The following is a 19667-nucleotide window of genomic DNA, read 5'->3' as shown; positions in this document are numbered from 1 at the left end:
TATGAATTAATTTATTAAAACTCTGTAAATATGTACAAATAATAAACGGATTAAGAAAAATTAAGTATTGAACAACAAATTTCGACATGAACCTGTAATTCAAACTACTTATTTTCAATAAATAACTTAATTCTTCGATTTAGTGACATGATATTTATGGACTAATATTTCTAACAGAAAACATTTCCACGTTATTATATACAAAGGGACAATTTTCAGTCGGTCGCCATCTAGACTGTTTTAACTTTCCAATAAAATTTCATCACAACGGGGATATAAAACCGAAAACATCTAAAAATACAATATGATGTCGTCTATATTTTCGTATTAAATAATTTTTAGACTCAAAACTGTTATTTCCAAATGATTTTATTTTGATTGAATTGTAGATTGAATCTAAACATTCAATACACATGAGTGAACAAATTAATTATTTAAATAATTGTCATATACCTGGCCTGGCCTGACCTGGAGATGGCTGTAGTTGCTTGAAAAATACCACAGTCTATACAGCGTAAGTTTTAAGTTTGAAAACGCCACGTTGTTTAGTATTTGTTTGGCAGTCATCAATAGTGAACGTTTTCAGTCATTTTGTAAACATTGGTCATAGTAATGTGATATAAAAGCTGAACTACATTTTACTCTGGTTGAGACTACTACTTCGTTATGAACAGTAAAATATTGGGTAGTAGAGTTTGAACGAGACCGTACGACCTGCGAAGACCAGCGTCGCAGTGGTCGACCAAATTAGGTGAAGAAAATCCACAAGGCAGTAATGGATTTCATGAAAGCTAGTAGACGTTCCAAAAAGTGTGCTATATCACATATTAACTGAAAATTTGGACATGAGAAAGCCAAATTTTTTCCCTGTTCACACCCGAAATAAAAGAACAATCAAAACAATGGACTGAAAAGGACGATACGGCTCCAAAGAAGGCAAAGACCGTTCTATCTGCAGACAAGATCATGGCGTCGGTTTTTGGGAATGCGCGTGGGATAATTTTCACTGATTATCTTAAAAAAGGGAGAACTATCAATGGCAAGTGTTATGTGAAATAATTGCAACGTTTGAGCGAAGAACTCAAGCAAAAATCCCGCATTTGGCTAAGAAGAAAGTGTTGTTTCATCAAAACAATGCTCTAGCTCACACATCCGTTATTGAAATGGCCAAAATTAATAAATGAAAGTTTGAATTGCTACCTCATACATCCTATTCACCAGATTTGTCCCCTCGGATTATTTTCTATTCCCAGGCTCAGTGGTTAAAGATTTTGAGCTTGACGATTTTTATCGAACTTCTTTGGGAAAAGTTTATAATTTTTTCCAAAATTTTTTGTTTTTTCTTTATTAGACCAGGTACTTCTGGCGCCATCCTCGTATTAATCTAAGTTAAAAGAAGCGCTGTTTGTTATCAAAAATGAACGATTTCATTTTCATATTTGATAAAGTGTGTTGTTATATCATCGTTTTAAGAGAGTGATTCAAAAACTTACTTTTAATGCTTCTTCATGTGATATTCCAGTGAAGGGAGTTCCATTAACTTCCAAAATAGAATCTCCCGGACGCAGACCTGCTCTTTCTGCAACACTTCCTTCTTCAACTCGTGAAATATACACTCCTATACCTATACAACAAATTATACGTATAGTTATGATCAATACAGTTTTTTATATGACAGTTTTTATATAGAATACAGAAAAAATAAGAGTTGAATAAGAAGAAGAGATAAAGAGACAAAGATAAGAAGAGTGTTGAGATGTCAAGCAAAACGGAGGCGCCCATTGGGAAAACCAAGAGCAAGATGGAATGACCAAGTGCGTGAAGATGTAAAGAAACTTGGTGTAGAAGTAGACATGGCTGAGGATAGAAAATTATGGAGGCAACTTGTTGGTGAGGCTAAAAATCAACTTGGGTACTTGCATTTTTTAAGAAGTATTCATTTTTTTGTTTATTTCAGTTCTTGATATGAAATAATGTCAGATAATGAAATATTTTATTGAAATTGAACAAATAATATGTATATATTTGATAGAAAATCGCAAAAATTTCATATTTTTAATTGAATAAGAAAACGATTCTCATTGGTTTTCAGTTGTGACGTCATAACTTTAATAAAAACATTAAGCTTGATGATCACGAAGTTATCGTTGCGACAATGTAGCGTGAGCTGTTTTTATTTATTAGTTACGTATAAATCAACCTAATAGCTCAAGAAGTCTTAATAAATGAAACATTTTTCTATAGGTGTTTCAAAAAAAGGTGATCCCGTCTCTAGGATAGATAGAAAACTAAAAAATATTTGGGGTTTGATCAATACTCGGTACAGCATATCAAGTTTTCTCAAGACTACCTTTTGGTATAAATTTGAAATTTTGCTTGATAAATCTAATATTGAAAAAGTTATGTTCAATACTACTTGGTATGAACCGTGTAACTAGCGCCTGACTATGAGAGTCAGACATAAAAACAAATTCATTGCATGTATCAGTTCACAAAACATATGTGTATATGTTATGTAAAATTTTTTTACTGAGCAAACCCCAAATATTTTTCATTTTTGTATCAATCCTAGAAACGTATCACCTTTTTTTGAAACACCCTATATAATAATAAAGTAAATAAACCCCTAAAAGTATAATAATTACTATAAAACATTGAAATAAGTTAAATTTGATTCTTATTCACATTAAAATGATCCTGACAACAAAAATAATCACGTCTCGCAGGATCTACAAACAACCAACACTTTCAAACCTTATTTTTTGTAGTATATCTTGGAATCACAAAAAGAAACTTTATCAGGTGTTTTACAATAACTAACTGTTGTATTTACTTTGTATTATATGTTCGGTGTTTATTTTATACCTATGACGTCACGCAATATAGCGGCCTTACTGAAATGTTTAAACTACCTACAAAATTTTAGAATTTTCAATAATTTTTTCCTCTATAAATAATAATTAAAGAACTATCCAAAACTATTTTTTTTCGGAACATGCAAGTTATTTGACAACACCCAAACCTTTAAAGAGTAAATGCAATTTTTTTTATTTTATAATCTAACATTTAAAACTTTTCTGGAGGAGAAAAATCGAAGATTCAAGATTTTTGGCTAGAGAAAATCGAAAGAGTGCTTCCAAGTAAAAACGATTCTTCTCGATTTGGGTTTTCTTCTTTCGATTTTTTGAAATTTTTTTTGTTTAAAAGGAGACGGGCCTTTTCAATAATAATAATTTCAAAGCAACATAGAAATTGTTATACGGTTACTATGAAATATTCAATGTTTGAAATTAAGAATTTCTCAAGCCTCCCATGTTAGTCCAGTCATCTTAGTCCAAATTAGGTGAATATCTCGGGAAATCGACATACCCAGTATATTATAACGTGGAAACTTGTCTTTTAACATCGGGGTCAAAAGTCACAAAAATCGATTTTTTTATTACATTTTTTTACAAATATCTCGTCTTCTATGAGTTTAACGCTATTTGTAATTATTATCAATATTGTAGAGAATTTAATTCTCTACAACTTTTGTATTCAACATTATCTTATACTTTGAACTGTTTTCGAGGTAGAGGGCGTAGAGCGCGTCGTCAGAGAATTATCTGAGATCAACTAGTAGTCTCGATCAAAAACTTGTAATATTAAGGTTTATAGATTTATTATTGTCAAAATTAATAAAAATTTCGAGAACAAGCTCTAATTTCAATTTTCTTCTTCTTCTACTCCATCTTCTTCTTCATCATCATCGTCGTTATCGTCCCTCTTCAACGACATTTGTCTCCAAGTCATTCATGATATCTGGGTCAAAGATTCTATCGTCATTAAAATCTGTCTGATATGGTATAGCATTGAGCTTGTCCATTACACTGGCCACAAGCTAAAAAGCACTGTAACCCCGTTTTCCTGCATCCACATCTTGAGCCACAGCCACTTGTAGTTACAGAATATTGTATTGAGTAATTCATCTGGTGCAGGTTGTAAAATATTCATGATAGGTTCCAGGTATTCGTTAGGCATTGTCCAAACCCATTCCTGAGGTTCTAAATCGTGCTCTAACTGACTTTGAATTTGATAATACACGCGATTGAATTATTGGTGAGCTGGTCCCCTCGTTGGTGGAATATTTTATAACTGCACAGGTTTATTCGTTTATGACTTAATAATCTCTGAACCGTAGAGTTTTCTTCTTTAAATGCTGCAGCAAGTTTACGGATTTTAAATAAGATGTACTTAATTATTTTCTAATTCAAAACTTATTAGTGTAAATGAGAATATAATTACAATCAATTACCGAAAGAGATTATGAGTGTTATTGAATTGATAAATTTTAGAATTATTAGAAAGGAAGATTGACTCTAATAATTAATAAAAAATGATAATAATATGTTTAACAATTAATTATAACATTAATAATAGATTTTCATCGGGACTACCTTAGATAATTCTCTGACTGCGTGCTCTACGCCTTATATCTCGAAAACAGTTCATGGTATAAAAAAATGTTAAATACAAAAGTTGTAGAGAATTGAATTCTCTACAATATTAATAATATATACAAATAGTGTAAAACTCATAGAAGACGAGATATTTGCAAAAATGATTTTTATGACTTTTAACCATTGACTTTAAAACTTGCGACCATCAAATTATATGTGAATTTTGAGAATAGTGTTAGGATGCCAAAATACAAGTTTTTACGTGGTAATATAATGGGTATGTCGATTTTCCGAGGTCGACCCCCTATAATGACTGGACTAAGTTGTGAAGAACATCAGAGGATGGACAGGCATTGAATAATGGTTTAGAGTAATTCAGTTTACCGTTGTGAATACCAACGTCCTAACTTGGCCCAATAAGAAGATCTTAATGCGGGAGATGATATTTCAAATTTAAAACACCATAGAAATCCATTAACGTTGCCGTATCGATACCTCTATGGCTAACAGAATTAAAATATCAGAAAGTGTAATTCTAAATGTAGATATGAACATATAAAAATAACAAAAAGTACAGAGTACGATACGATAATGGCAAATTTATCCCTTGTACCAGATACTGTTCTTCCATAGAGATAATAGATAAAATAAAAATAATTCTTTGATGAATATGTCGAATCCTACGTGTGTAAACAGTAGAAATCAGCTCATAAAAACATCACATACTAAAATGTATATGGTAATTCAATGGAAACGATATTTTCGTGCTTTTTATCGTTTATCGATTATTTTATTATTGTTTCCAGTTACTCCCTCGTAAACACATATTTATTACAAACACTATCGCATTCCGAGGCTGATCGTTGGATCTGTGAGCAGATAGATTCTTTTTACGTCCGGCAGGTTGCTGACCTCACCTGACAACCCTCCTCCTTTACCCGGGCTTGGGACCGGCAGTGGGAGTCACCAGTCTACTCTATCCACCCAGCAACCCACCACAGGCGGTAAACCAGGGACACGACGACCTTTAGGAAGACCTCCAAAGAGATGGATGGATTCATGGACATCAACATCTCAAGGATGACAAGTTGGAAACTACAGGCCTAAGATCTACAGTACGTTGAACTATCTTAGAGTTGAAGTAGATTTACATCTACTTCGAAAAATTTTTGTCGTTGAATAAAGTTTTTTCTACGGTTGCTATAAAATATTCCATTTATTACTTCCGTACGTACAAAACGTACTATTATTATTATAACACAAGTCAACCATGAATTGTTACATGTTAAATTTAAACGTCACGTTTTCATTCATTGACTAAGATCACCGAGCAATATCTACTAAAGCCAAATCCACCTCCAAATTACTGTCCAATACGATGATATCGACATGCAAAATTATTATAATAATTTTTTCAATTTGTCATAATTGAAATTATCGGCCTAAACTTCCCGTTAAAACGCTCTTTACCAAGATGGCGGTGCATTGACGTCAGTATATAGTAAGCTTGTGAACAGTTAACAGAATTCTTAATTGTTTATTTGATGTTGTGTACAAAATATCTTTCAAAACTCTCCAAAACTTATGATTTGATCGCATGTGTAGAAAAACGTTGTCCTCGCATTTTATTTTTGATCTGCGGGAATAAGAAAAAATCATTGCAAAACAAGGACTGTACGGCGTATGACCAATCAATTCGATATTTTGACCGTTCAAAAACGTTTTTGTTTTTGCTGATGTTTGAGAGCTCGCATTGTCGTCTTCTACGATTGATTTCCCTGATAATTGTAAATACTTCTGGCAAACAAATGCAGGTTTACCTTTGAGAATTGACTGTTCTTCGTTGCTGTAATGAAATGCCTCGTGCGTGAACAATTTTTGCTGGATTTGGCTCGTCTTCAAAATTTGGGGCTTGGGCATGATTCGTCACTTATCAGGATCATATAAACGACTTGATTGATTGAATTTTTTCTGTATTTCTTTGCATCAATCGACACGAGCTATTTTTGAGCGATTGTCAAATTATGCCGTATCCAACTCGAACAAATCTTTTTGACAGCCAAATGTCCATGCTATATTGAATGTATGCGAGTGGTACTAATGCCCAAGTATGCCTCGATGTTACAGTATGTCACATGACGATCAGTTTACTCACAGCAACGATGTTTTCTGGCACAACAGCAGATTTTGACCTACCTTCACGAAATTTATCATTATCAAACACTGTGGCTCGAGATAGTGTTTCATCTGTTGGTTTAATCCAAGTCGAAATTCATAGGAAAACCTTGCACGAAAATGTTCGCGATTAAATTAAATTTTTTACAAAGATGAATGTTTTAAGTATCTGTAGCTTGAATAGCGCTCGTGTGATAATAAGCTCTAAGTACGTTCACCATTGAAAATACCAAACTTTATGGTGGTGATGTCAGATTTGACATATTCACATCAATGTCGCCAGATCTCAAAACTCAAACTTCGTAACTAGCTCAAAGAGATACCTCCGACTCTACATTACATATTTTGTGCGCAAAATTTATGAAAAATGATGGTATTTGAAAGTTTTGGTTATAAAATATGTATCACTAACACCATCTATTAGTTTCGCCTTGATATTGCTCTACATTGTGCGAATTCAGAAACTGAATAGATTGCAAAAGATTGTGTTAAGTCCATCAGTTTGGTCTGGCTCTATACTGAAACAACATCTTTGTAAAAAAAGGCTTAGAAGGGAATATCGGAATTGTTTTTTACGACATACTTCGAATTTTGCCTAAAACTCTTGATCAATCAATAAGAAATTACCATTGTCGTGGAGCAAAGTGAACATAAAGCAAAAACCAATCATACTATCAACTTCAAGCTTGAAATCCAACTGAAAGAGAAAGCTTCTAAGCTACGCAGGTGTAGATAAAGTAACGTAGTGTTTTCAGTTCCTCCCCCTGGTACTTTAAAGTAGATGGACACGATTATATCAGTGATAACTATCCACCATTCAATTTTCTTATGCATCGGGAGATACTCACTAAAAAGTACGGCATTTTGAGGAATCACTTCATGTTTGACAGTCATATAAGTGAGTGGTTGGGATGAAATCATCGAAAAAGTTAACCAAATGATAATGGACGACGATCGGATTGAGGTTAGAATGTTAGAAGCTATCGAAATACCAAAAGCAAGCTTTTGCCATATACTGACCGAAAAGTAATGCATGCCTGAGGTATCAGTGGGTTGTGCACATTCGAATGAACATTTCTCAAGCCTAAATTATGCTTTGTTTAAGTAAAATGAGTGTTTTATCCATTGATTCATGACTGTAGATGATACCTGGATCCACCACCACTGTAAAGACATCGGTCATCAGGTCGAACTTGGTCTTAAAAAAGCAGAAACGATTTCATCCCTCTAAAACAATAAAAAAAGCTTTTCCATTCCCGAATTGTACTTCGTATTAGTTGACGACCCACAATATTCACCAGATCTAGCCTACAACCACTTTTTTCTGGTTTCCTAACCTTATGTTATGATGATAATTATAAATTGGGTTACTTCTTCACATAAATGACTTTAAATATAAGTTCAAATATCAAAATGTACATTCAGGATATTTTACAGTTTGTAATAACGAAAATAACGTTTTGATCGGGCAATTACATTAAAAAACCATTTAAAAAAAAGTTACAAAATGTTCACAAATGTATATATCATATCTTTTAGCTTGATGATAAAGTGGGGCTCGTTTTATATCGACTTATTCTGATAGAAGTTTCCAATCATTATTTTCTGTTATTCCAGCTTCGGAATTTCCATGAAAATATTTAACGGTGGTGTAAGCTCTTTCAAAACAAAAGTAAAATTCAATATTGCACCGACAAAAAGAAGATTCATTTCTCGATTCACTGACTGAAAATACAATTCAATTTACACAAACTTTTGCAGCCAAATGCTCATTTTAATTATTTTACCGTACATTCACAATCGTGAGTCAGTGAAACTTCTCAAACGAAAACTTTTCGTTTCATAAAACTAACTAGGAATTTCATGAATTGTTTTTAATTTATCTTCATAATGATGCGGATATTATCACGGTAAAATTTTAATTATAACTAGAGAAGATTATACGAAATATTAAAAAATAGCTCATTAGGAACCTTCATAACAATTTTGGTTTATTTCTTATTGGGAATTTGAATCACAATGATAACAAATCGCTTTAAAAAAGTCACTCAAAAAATGTAATTACTTAGTTAAATATACATCAAAGTTTACATGAAGGAAAATCTACAATATTCTATAAACTAATATGCAAAAAGATCATATTTTGTAAACATTTTTTAATTAATTGTAGTTAATTCGCTTGTGGAATTAATTCTGTCCATTCAACTTTGTCATAATATCGTAATTTTGAGTTTAATAAATTTTTAAAAATACATTTTCGGACATCGAAAATATAACTGGCGCAGTCAGTAGGAATCGTGCGGTCGCGATTTTTTCCGCATAGTGTGAAAAGAAAAACCCGACTAAGTATTTTAATACTACAGCACGAAATCTACGTTCATCGAGGGACAGGACTTGAAATTACTAAATCAGAAAATTGAAGAAAAGAAGAAAGAAAAAAATGAAGTTGAAGAATGAAGAGGAACAACAGAACAGGATCTAAAAAATACCTCCATTATTTTTTATTTAACTAATACACGAAAAGATCATTTTTTGTAAACACTTTTCAATGAATTATAGTTAATTCGCTTCTGGAATTAATTACTGTTTGTAAAAATATCGTAATTTTGACTTTAATAAATTTTTAAAAATAAATTTTCGGACATATAACTAGCTAGTGTTTTTTCAGCAAAAAAAGTGAGTGAGTGAGTGAGTTTTATGTATGGAACGCCTCAATTATTTATCTCGGAAACGGTTTGAACGATTTTTATAAATTTTTGAGTACAAGGGTCTTGTGATACGGTCGGTTCATTATTTTCACGGAAAAAAGAAAGATCTGACAACAATGTAGATACCACTATAGTACCGTTACGCACAAAAATTCATAAAAATCGTTTAAGCCGTTTCCGAGATACTTGAGGCGTTCCATACATAAAAGTCACTCTGTATGATTATTACCTAACTTTTGACAGATTTCCCAAAACACCATCAAGTCATGTTCTTAAAAAGCCGAAGCATAGAGTATGACCCCCGGTCCCAGGGAAAAGATATTCCTTTTTTATTTTACCAATTGGTTCCAAAAGGTCCATTCATTAAGCAAAGAGTGAATTACCGAAGAACATCAGAGAACCTCCCGCCAGTTCTTATAGTTCCTGCCAGGAAGTAAAGAAAACCATCGAACACTGAGTGCGAGGCTGTCCTGGACAAAGGTATAATAGATCAGTAGTTTCCGAGAAAAGGTCTGCAGAGATTTCATTTCTGGATAGTATTGGATTGTACGATATACATTTTTCACTTTAAAGAATGCCACAATAAAAATCTAGTGATGTAAAGTCTGTTTAGTCAACTGTCTCGTTTAACTCAATTATTATTATTAGAAATATTCTATTAAAAAAATTTCCAACGTTCAGCCTACGGAAGAAAAACATATATTTTGGAAAAGTAGCGATAAATTTTCCAATATAGTTTCCTTTTAGTTCGATACACATCACCCAGCGATTCTCCAATTTCTTTAAACCATTCAAAGCACACGTTTTTTCATAGTCTGCTCAGTAACCTCTTTATTTGACTCAAATTTATGCCTAGCGAGTGATTCTTTCAAGTCGAAGATGATAGAGTGGATTAAGCAGCTTTTCGTAACTCAAATCGACAATGGCGAGTTTGGAGGTTATCACAATGGAAGATAGAGCACTATTTTTCTTGTCAAATGGAGCCATCTTTGACCATCACCTTTTTGGACGAATCTTCGCCACCTTTGAAGCAAATTCGCCAGGTGAAGTCCAGTTTTTCGATTGTTCCTCAATCTCTTGTGCGCACCATTGGATTCATGCTTCTAAATAATTTTTTATTCAGCCAACAGATGTGACACGACTCAATTTTTACCAAATCTACCATTCCCAAGAATTCTTCGACAAAGTACGGTCAGCAAAAGCGGCCTTTGTATCAATAAGACCTATATGAACAAAATCGTAAACCAATTTTGCAAATAAACTTTGATTAACGATTTTTTCTCTCTATTCTCGACGATGGAACAAAACAAACGAAATTTTGTTATTAAGCTCATAGACTATTCAGTGACAATAACAACAATGATTTATGTCATTTTACATTTTTCATAAAAAGATTTTATTAACGCACTTCATGTAATCTAAAAGTTTGTTATTGTAAGCATGGAATTCCAATTAAAAAATCTTTTGTGCATGTGTGCGGAATGAGTCTCATTTTAGCGTTTCATCCCAAGTATTTCCGCTCTAGTGACTCCGTAAAGCACTTCGAATAGAAAAGCGTTTATATTAAAAGAAAAATAATCAGATTCTCATCCTTTTTTTTTTCTAAAGTGGCAGCGGAGAGAAACTCGAAAAGTATGACTCAACAAGAAGACACGTTGTTGCATCTTTAGTGATTGGAGATAACACTTAAATTAGAGATCCATAACACAATACAATACCTAGCGAAATCACAATCATTGTTGATTAATTTATATACTTTATTGTTTCTATAACTTTATATATGATGTTTAATATTTTCACATTGATACTAGCGTTTTGTTCGCTTGTCTGTCTGTCTGTCTGTCTGTCTGTCTGTCTGTCTGTCTGTCTGTCTGTCTGTCTGTCTGTCTGTCTGTCTGTCTGTCTGTCTGTCTGTCTGTCTGTCTGTCTGTCTGTCTGTCTGTCTGTCTGTCTGTCTGTCTGTCTGTCTGTCTGTCTGTCTGTCTGTCTGTCTGTCTGTCTGTCTGTCTGTCTGTCTGTCTGTCTGTCTGTCTGTCTGTCTGTCTGTCTGTCTGTCTGTCTGTCTGTCTGTCTGTCTGTCTGTCTGTCTGTCTGTCTGTCTGTCTGTCTGTCTGTCTGTCTGTCTGTATGTATGTATGTCTGTCCGTTTGTCTGTCTGTCTGTCCGTCTGTCTGTCTGTCTGTGTGTCTATGTAAGAAAAGTTTAAATAGTTTAAAGAAACTACGATTAAAACCATGTGGTGCCTGTTACAAGAAAAATATTATAAAGGAATGAAAGTTCTGATTGACCCATTCAAAAGTGATTTTTGTGAATTTTAGCAAGCGCGAACTGTAAGGGTTCTTCGATGAATCAGATCCCTGTAAAAGGTATTGAAGTTTCGTAGTAGGCTACAACTTACCAGCCTCTTTTCCACCTTTAACGCATATCCCGAATCCGTGTGTGCCATCTTGAGGTTCCCTAACCATAGTGACAGTTCTCGTTGCCAGTTCGTGTATGTTAGGCACATAGTTCACTTCTCTGTTAACTTGATGTGCTGTAGATGGAGGACTACTAGCAGGTGATCTTCTCGGTCTTTCAATTCCCGTCTTAACTGTTGAGGAAGATGGATTATTGGTACCGAATAGACGAAGAACTTGTTCAGGAGAAATGGGACGTTTTTTATTGTTCGAAGAAGAAGTGCGGCCTGATGTGGTACTAAAGTTTGGGTTTGAGCCCAAATAGGTACCTGAAAAGTATATTAATTCATTTAAAATTATTCAAAGATCAAAGGAAGCGAATTCTAATGATTCGTCACTAAGAATTTTTGATATAGAATATTTGTATTATTGGTTTATGGACGAAGCCGCTCAGTAACTTGCTGAGATTCAACATCATCAACCTGCCTGTCTGCCTGTCTGCCTGTCTGCCTGTCTGCCTGTCTGCCTGTCTGCCTGTCTGCCTGTCTGCCTGTCTGCCTGTCTGTCTGTCTATCTGTCTGTCTTCGCATGAAATAATCACATCTCTGGTAATCTCTTCGTGCTTCCACTGTTCCCAATTTGAAGATGTTCTTCCAGAGGTCTAAGTAGGTAATGCATTTGTCATACAAGCATCAAATTCGTCTTTCACACTGCTACATACTTTCTCATCTAAACTCCTGTAGATGTTCTTTGCACCAGTTTGAGAGCTTTGTGAGTTTCAGCAGCCTCAAAAGCTTTATTGTTATTTCTCACCATCGGACAATTAACCAAAAGCTATACTGCCGATCGCGGATCTCACACTATTGTTAAGAAAGTTGGAGGAATGTTTTTTTGGTGAGTTAATTTTAGCGTATCAACTCCTTCATCAACTAAAATAATTGTAGTTGCTGAAACCGTCAGTGATATGTATACTGAACACAATTTTACTCACAATTACACTGTCTATCGGACGTTTCGATGACCATGTTATCGTCTTCAGACATTGAAGCTACAATTGTGAGTGTTACTGTAGTAGTAGTTTGGACAGTGTGTTCAATATAGTTGATAATGATCTTCTACAACATTGGGCAGTATTCTACTTTGGTAACAAAACATATTCAGCAATTTTACGTGTATCTATTCCCACAGGCTATTGCGTGCATTTTTTGTTTGTGTTACAAGTATGAACTTCTCCTTTTAGTTTTCGAATATGAAATGTCAATGATCAAGGATTTTTCTTTATCCTGAATAGTTGCATTTTTATATTTATTGTTAGCGGTAAGCAGTACTGAATCCAATAAAGAAAAGAACTCGAAAACAAGACCTCATTTTCATGGGATAGTAGTAATTGATTTCTATGCTTTACTTTTAATAACTAATGTTTATCGTCTGGGATAAAAAGACTAAAACTTCTCTTGTATCTCAAGATATTAGCAAAGAAATAATAAAAGGATATTTCTATGTTAAGAAGCTAGAAAATACAGAAACCTTCTTGTAAGATTCAGTAATTTGTTTGCGTTAAGTTCATTACAGAAATTTCGTTATTTACAAACATCTATAAATAAACAAGTTCGCTCGAGTAAACGTGAAAATTAACTTTTCTCAATTTTCTGGTCTCGAGGAAACTGTTGTGAGAAAGCAAAACATAAGAAATAGTAATTGAATAAATCAACTATGTATCGGAAAGTTTATTGTATACTCCGCAAGAGTTTCATTGAAAAGGTTACTATAAAAGTATCAATTTATTGTGCAGAATAATATCTTTCTAAATTCACACACTTAGTCCAGCGAAATAAATTGCAATTGAACTAGGAAAAATTAAATCTTAAGCCCGTTGAAAGCTTTTTATATGTTAGTCCTTTTTATTCAAATCTGTTCATACTACTCGTTCTTTCTTGCGTTATTTCCATCTGTTTTCCCCTTTCTTTACTCATTATATTTTTTCCCGCAGTTCTACAGCTGCCAGGGAGTTTCAACATCAACCACCAGACTAAAAACTCAACCTCAACTCTAGCATCTGGAAATTTATTGTGCAAAATAATATCTTTCTAACTTCACACACTTAGTCCAGCGAAATAAATTGCAATTGAACTAGGAAAAATTAAATCTTAAGCCCGTTGAAAGCTTTTTATATGTTAGTCCTTTTTATTCAAATCTGTTCTTTCTACTCGTTCTTTCTTGCGTTATTTCCATCTGTTTTCCCCTTTCTTTACTCATTATATTTTTTCCCGCAGTTCTACAGCTGCCAGGGAGTTTCAACATCAACCACCAGACTAAAAACTCAACCTCAACTCTAGCATCTGGAAATTTATTGTGCAAAATAATATCTTTCTAACTTCACACACTTTGTCCAGCGAAACAAGTCGCAACTGAACTAGGAAAAATTAAATCTTGAGCCAGTTGAAAGCTTTTTATATGTTAGAGCATAAGCTCCTTTTTATTCAAATCTGTTCTTTCTACTCGTTCTTTCTTGCGTAATTTCCATCTGTTTTCCCCTTTTTTTACTCATTATATTTTTTCCCGCAGTTCTACAGCTGCCAGGGAGTTTCAACATCAACCACCAGACTAAAAACTCAACCTGAACTCTAACATCTGGGAATTTGAACCTAAGTAAATGAAAGATAATTTTATATAGAATTTTTTTACAAAACCAGAACCCTAACACAGAACTAGAATGAATAATACAAAAATTACCAACAACGCAGGACCGAGATCTCATCTTTCGGCCCGTGTAGTGTATACAATTTTTCCTCATACCTCGGTCGAAAGTACGTACTTTTTTGCAGGGAAAATTGAGCATTTGCTTTCGCTTCGGATATCATGAAAAGTAGGGCCGAAAATTCAACATTTGGCTCTTGTAGTTTAATAAGCGCGTTATACGTTTTTCGTTCCTGCTACTAGGGATAAAAATACGTACTTTCGACCGAGGCATGAAGAAAAAATATTTACAATAACGTCTATACCAGAAAATAAATATTTAATTCAAAAATTAGCAAAAAATATTGTGGTTTTTACCTCTGGGACTGCTTAAAGAATTATAGGCATAATCTCTACTAGGATGGTGATGCATCACAGAACTAGGACGTTCCACGATGGTATATGAAGTACCCGGTGGCGAATAGTACAACCCAGATCGACTCCTCGGATAACTTCTCGGACTACCATTGGTCGGACCGAGTACATCTTCCGCTTCGGCAGGTATCGGCGCCCTGCCCCCACCACTTCTTCCGGCCGTGTGGCGGGCGTACGTAGAACGAGTTCCCGCAGATTGAGTCCCACTAATACCATAATGCCCGCTGCCCAGGTCCGCCAACTCGGCGTACTCTTCGTTACCCCCGCCGCCGGTCGGTGCGCCGCCGCCGGCGCGCATCGCCCGCTTCTACCTCTTTTACGTTTCTTTATCTTTTTCTTCTTCTTTTTCTTCGTCGTGATCTCGTCTGGCTGGCTAGGTGCTGCTAGCCTTCGCGCTATCGTCACGAAAACGTTAACTGAAACAAAATTGAATATATTACAGTTTTTTCGAAATTATTATAAAGATAGACTTTTTGGGGATAGTTAGAAGAATTTATTCTTTTCAAAAATGCGTTCAAAATGATAAGAAATATTGATTTTTAGAGCTCTATTCGTTTGAGCTAGTTCTTGGAAGTAGATTTTGAAAGTCAACTTTACTCAGGAAAACCTTCAATTTCAAAAGCTGACGAAAATGTTGAACGTACGACACTAATTGTGAAATTAGATTTAACGATTCTACCGTACATCAAATTTTGACAAACGATTTGAACTTGTAAAAGATTAGTACCCTCAATGTGCCGGAAAACCTAATACAATTTTTAACATTGTTGCTTTTTTTTGAACGGATTGGAAAATAAAAAAGAATCCTTGTGATTATTTCCTTTTACCGGAATTAAAATGACTTTTTGAAGGTCATTTTGGAAGCCTTAGAACTTCCAGAAAACTGATAAAACAGTTAATCGACCAACTTCCAGCGCTGCTACCATGGGGCATAACGACTACGCCTGTAGAATTATTTCCATTTGCCGAAATTAAAACAAGCTTTGAAAGAGGTCATTTTAGAAACATTCCAATGCTACTACCAAGAATAGACACAACGATCATCGAAATTAGAGCAACTTCTTAAAGGTCATTTTGGAGACATCTAGAGAATATCCAAAAGACTGAAAAACCAAAAGAAAAATCCTATTTCCAATGCTATTGCCAAGAGTGGGGCATAACGACTACGCTTGCGGGATTATTTTCTTTTACCGGAATTGAAACACGTTTTTAAAGGTCATTTTGGAAGCCTAAAGAACATCCAGAAGACTGAAAAACCAGTTAAACGGCCAACTTCCAGCTATATTACCAATAGTTGGACATAAGGACTACGCCTGTAGGACTATTTCCATTTGATGAAATTAAAACACATTAAGGAAACCTAGAGAACATCCAGTAGACTGAAAATTGAACATAGAACTTCCAATACCAATAACAACTTTTTGGAGGTCATTTCGGAAACGTAGATTACATCCAGAAGGCTGAGAAACCACTTAAACGGCCAACTTCCAACGCTGCTACCAAGAGTGGGCACTACGAGTACGCCAGTAGAATTATACCCTTTTGCCAAAATTAAATCAAGTTTTTGGAAACCTGGAAACATTCCAATGCTGCTACCAAGAATAAGCACAACGATTGCCGAAGTTGAAACAATTCTTGGAATATAGAGGATATGCTGAAGACTAAAAAACCTGTTAAATGTCCAACTTCCAACGCTGCTCCCAAGTGTGGGCCATAACAATTTAACCTGTAGCATTATTTCCATTTGATGAAATTAAAACAAGTTTTTGAAGGTCATTTTGAGAATCTGAAGAGATTCCAAGAATGGGCACAACGATTACCATGACTTTAAAGAGAAGAACAGTAATGTTTGGTAAAAAATAATAGCCTTGGATGATGTCATCAGTCTTATTTCTTTCCTACCACACCTCGTAAGTCTTGTGGCATAACATTTGCCAATACATTATAACATTTCCCTCGATATGACCTCCAGTTATCGTATTTCTCACTGCAACAAGTTGAAAATTACCGGGTTCTCGCAACGCATAATTTTCCAGAATGACGTTGTCAGGATATCGAACCACATATTTTAGCGTTTACTGCATTTTGTAGACTTTTTAAAATGAACACGCATCGGATAAGGAATGGAACTGTGTTAAATACTGGTTACAAGTCTAAAATATAATTAACTAAACAAAATGTCTGTGTTGGTAATCACATAAAATGTATGTTTAAATCGAAACAATGAAGATCTTAGATTAGGATCTTCCTGAAGATGATGATAATTATTCTCAAGGAGAACAAGAACTAACTTATATTTAACTAAATGTTAATCGCCATTACACTATCTGACACACGTTTCGATAACCAAATAACCATCTTCAGAGTTTACCTTCGGTGTAGTTGTTGATCAGAGATTTGAAACATGTCATGGTATGGAAACGAGAAATTTGAGATTTCCAATCTAACCTCACTTTGAGGTGATTGATGCCTTCAACTTTTGAGTCAAATCCATTAACTACCTCAAGCCACTAAGTTCGTATTCGTATTTAAGATAAATATAGAATCCAATTAATTTATTCTCTAGACACTTTGTATCCCTTAATGCACCTTAAACCACCAGTTAATCTGTTGTAAATGTTGTCATCAACTTACTAAAATGTTTATTGATTCTGTTTAAATGGCAAGTCCGCTTCCCTTATTTGGGATACAAACTAAAAGCTATTATTAAATATAAAATCAATAGTTTAACCACATGCTGCTCGTGATCGTATAAACTATACAGGGTGATTGATTGATATCATTTTGAGGGATTATAGACTTTATTCGTCTTCACATTTTGAAATTATTTACAATTTTGCTGTGCCAGTTCAGAAGTACATTTTTTAAATGAAACACCCTATATTTTATGGCATATTTGGAATCAGCTTGACTTCCCCATTATAATAATATAGGGTTGGTATGTGTTCTACAGGGTATTTGAAAAGTTTTCCATAAAAATCGTAACAAGTTAAATAACCTGTACAATGGAGAAGAAATTAAAAAATGAGGATCTGTTGTAGCCATAGCATTCGAATAGTAGTGAAATTCTAGAAAATTATTTATTTCGTTACCATTCATTGAATCTAATACCTAATTTTTTCGGTTTTTTATCAAGCATTCGCTATACCTAAAATTATTAGCTCTTAAAATATTTTGATTCATCTGTGGGAAACTATGATGTACCTATATCTGATAATTCGACAATTAATTGTTAATTGGCACTGATTTATTTGTTAAAAACTGATATTTGACAATTATATGACTTGACAATAGGTACATTAATGGTTTAGCGGTTTGGTACTTTTTTTTAATGTTTTGAAAAAACAAAAACTGAGCATCAAAACGTTAAACACTTTTTCTTGCCATGTGTACTAGGGTTTTCTCAATAACTATCGAAATATCCCAATAAGTATGATATAAGTATAAGTCAAAAAGGACATAATACATTGTCCAAATATTTAACCAAACTGATATCTAAAACACCAAAAAACGAAAGTGATAATATTATATATCGAATAACTTGTAATGAATGTGACGCTGTTTACATAGGACAAATATCTCAGCATTTAGAAAATAGACTAAAAGATCATCGGAACTAAAAGAAAATTAAACTGCATCAACAAACCATGAGATATCACATATTATGAGATGTGAAAACTAAGTACAAATTAATTTTTCATGTCTCTATTTTGATTATATTTTTATTTTGATATTCATTATGTGTATTGATTAATACAAATACGCAAATCTTCAATGTTAAGTCATATTTTGATAAAGAGCGCAACAAGTCGAAATGTACGTTTCAAGTTTGAAATCGCCACGTTGTTTGATATCATCAATAGTGAACGTGGTAATGGTTATGTGACACAATACTTTTATTTGAAAGGTATTAGCTTAACCAATATAAAAAATTAACTAGATTCTACTATGGGTGAGTCCATTCCTTCATTACCAAAAATAAAATATTGGGTAGCACAGTTTAAACGAGGCCGTACGACCTGCGAAGACCAGCATCGCAGTGGTCGACCAAATGCGGTGATGATTCCATAAATGTTGAAGAAAATCCACAAAGTGATACTGGATCAGCGTCGACTGAAAATGCGCGAGCTAGCAGGCATAGAAAGCATTTCAAAAAGTGCTTTACATCGCATATTAACTGAAAATTGGGACATGAGAAAGCTGTGTGCAAGATGCCGTGTTTGCTCACAATGCAACAAAAACAGCATCCTGAAAATGAATACATCGAGTGTTTGGCAATGTTTCTTAGAAATAGAGCCGAATTTTTACGCCGTTTCATACGGACAGAACAAGGAGAACCGGTTCTAAAGAAGGCAAAAACCGTTCCAGCTCCTGGCAAGGTTATAGCGTCGATTTTTTGGGATGCTCGTGGGATAATTTTCATTGACTATCCTGAAAAAGGAGAAGCTCTCAACAGCGAGTACTGTGTGAATATTTGAGCGAAGAAGTCAACCATCATCAAGACAATGCACTAGCTCACACATCCGTTAGTGCAACGGAAAAAATTGATGAAGTAAACTTTGCATTGCTATCTCATGCAACCTATTCGTCAGATTTAACCCCCACAAAAGGATAGCAAGGCTAGGATCCATAAGACTTGTATCAATCAGGCTAATCATGACATACAGAATAGAAACCAGAGAGGAAACCAACAAAACGAAAAGCATGCTTCGGGTAGCCGAAATGAAAACGCTCAGGACTATAGTGGGAAAAACAAGAGTACATCGAATCAAGAACTCTGACATCAGGGAACAATGTGGGGTGCAAGACATCGTAAGATGGGGAAGACAAAGAAAAAG

General features: G+C 34.3%; 1 protein-coding gene across 4 annotated transcripts in view; it reads right to left on the bottom strand.

Moving 5' to 3' along the window:
• The window catches only part of LOC130891365 (whirlin), a 181533-nt gene that overhangs the window by 140686 nt on the left and 21180 nt on the right, over positions 1 to 19667 (bottom strand). For all 4 annotated transcript variants that reach the window (XM_057796023.1, XM_057796025.1, XM_057796024.1 and 1 more), the window contains exons 2-4: positions 14773 to 15245; positions 11721 to 12047; positions 1494 to 1624 (exon numbers count right to left, since the gene is read on the bottom strand). In XM_057796023.1, coding sequence (XP_057652006.1) covers positions 1494 to 1624; positions 11721 to 12047; positions 14773 to 15127 — 813 coding nt within the window. In that variant the 5' untranslated portion in view covers positions 15128 to 15245. The remainder of the gene's footprint in view (positions 1 to 1493; positions 1625 to 11720; positions 12048 to 14772; positions 15246 to 19667) is intronic.

Source organism: Diorhabda carinulata, chromosome 3 (assembly GCF_026250575.1).
Source record: "Diorhabda carinulata isolate Delta chromosome 3, icDioCari1.1, whole genome shotgun sequence".
NCBI lineage: Eukaryota > Metazoa > Arthropoda > Insecta > Coleoptera > Chrysomelidae > Diorhabda > Diorhabda carinulata.
The sequence above is the reverse complement of the archived record's forward strand: the minus strand, read 5'-3'. Positions and strand labels throughout refer to the sequence as shown.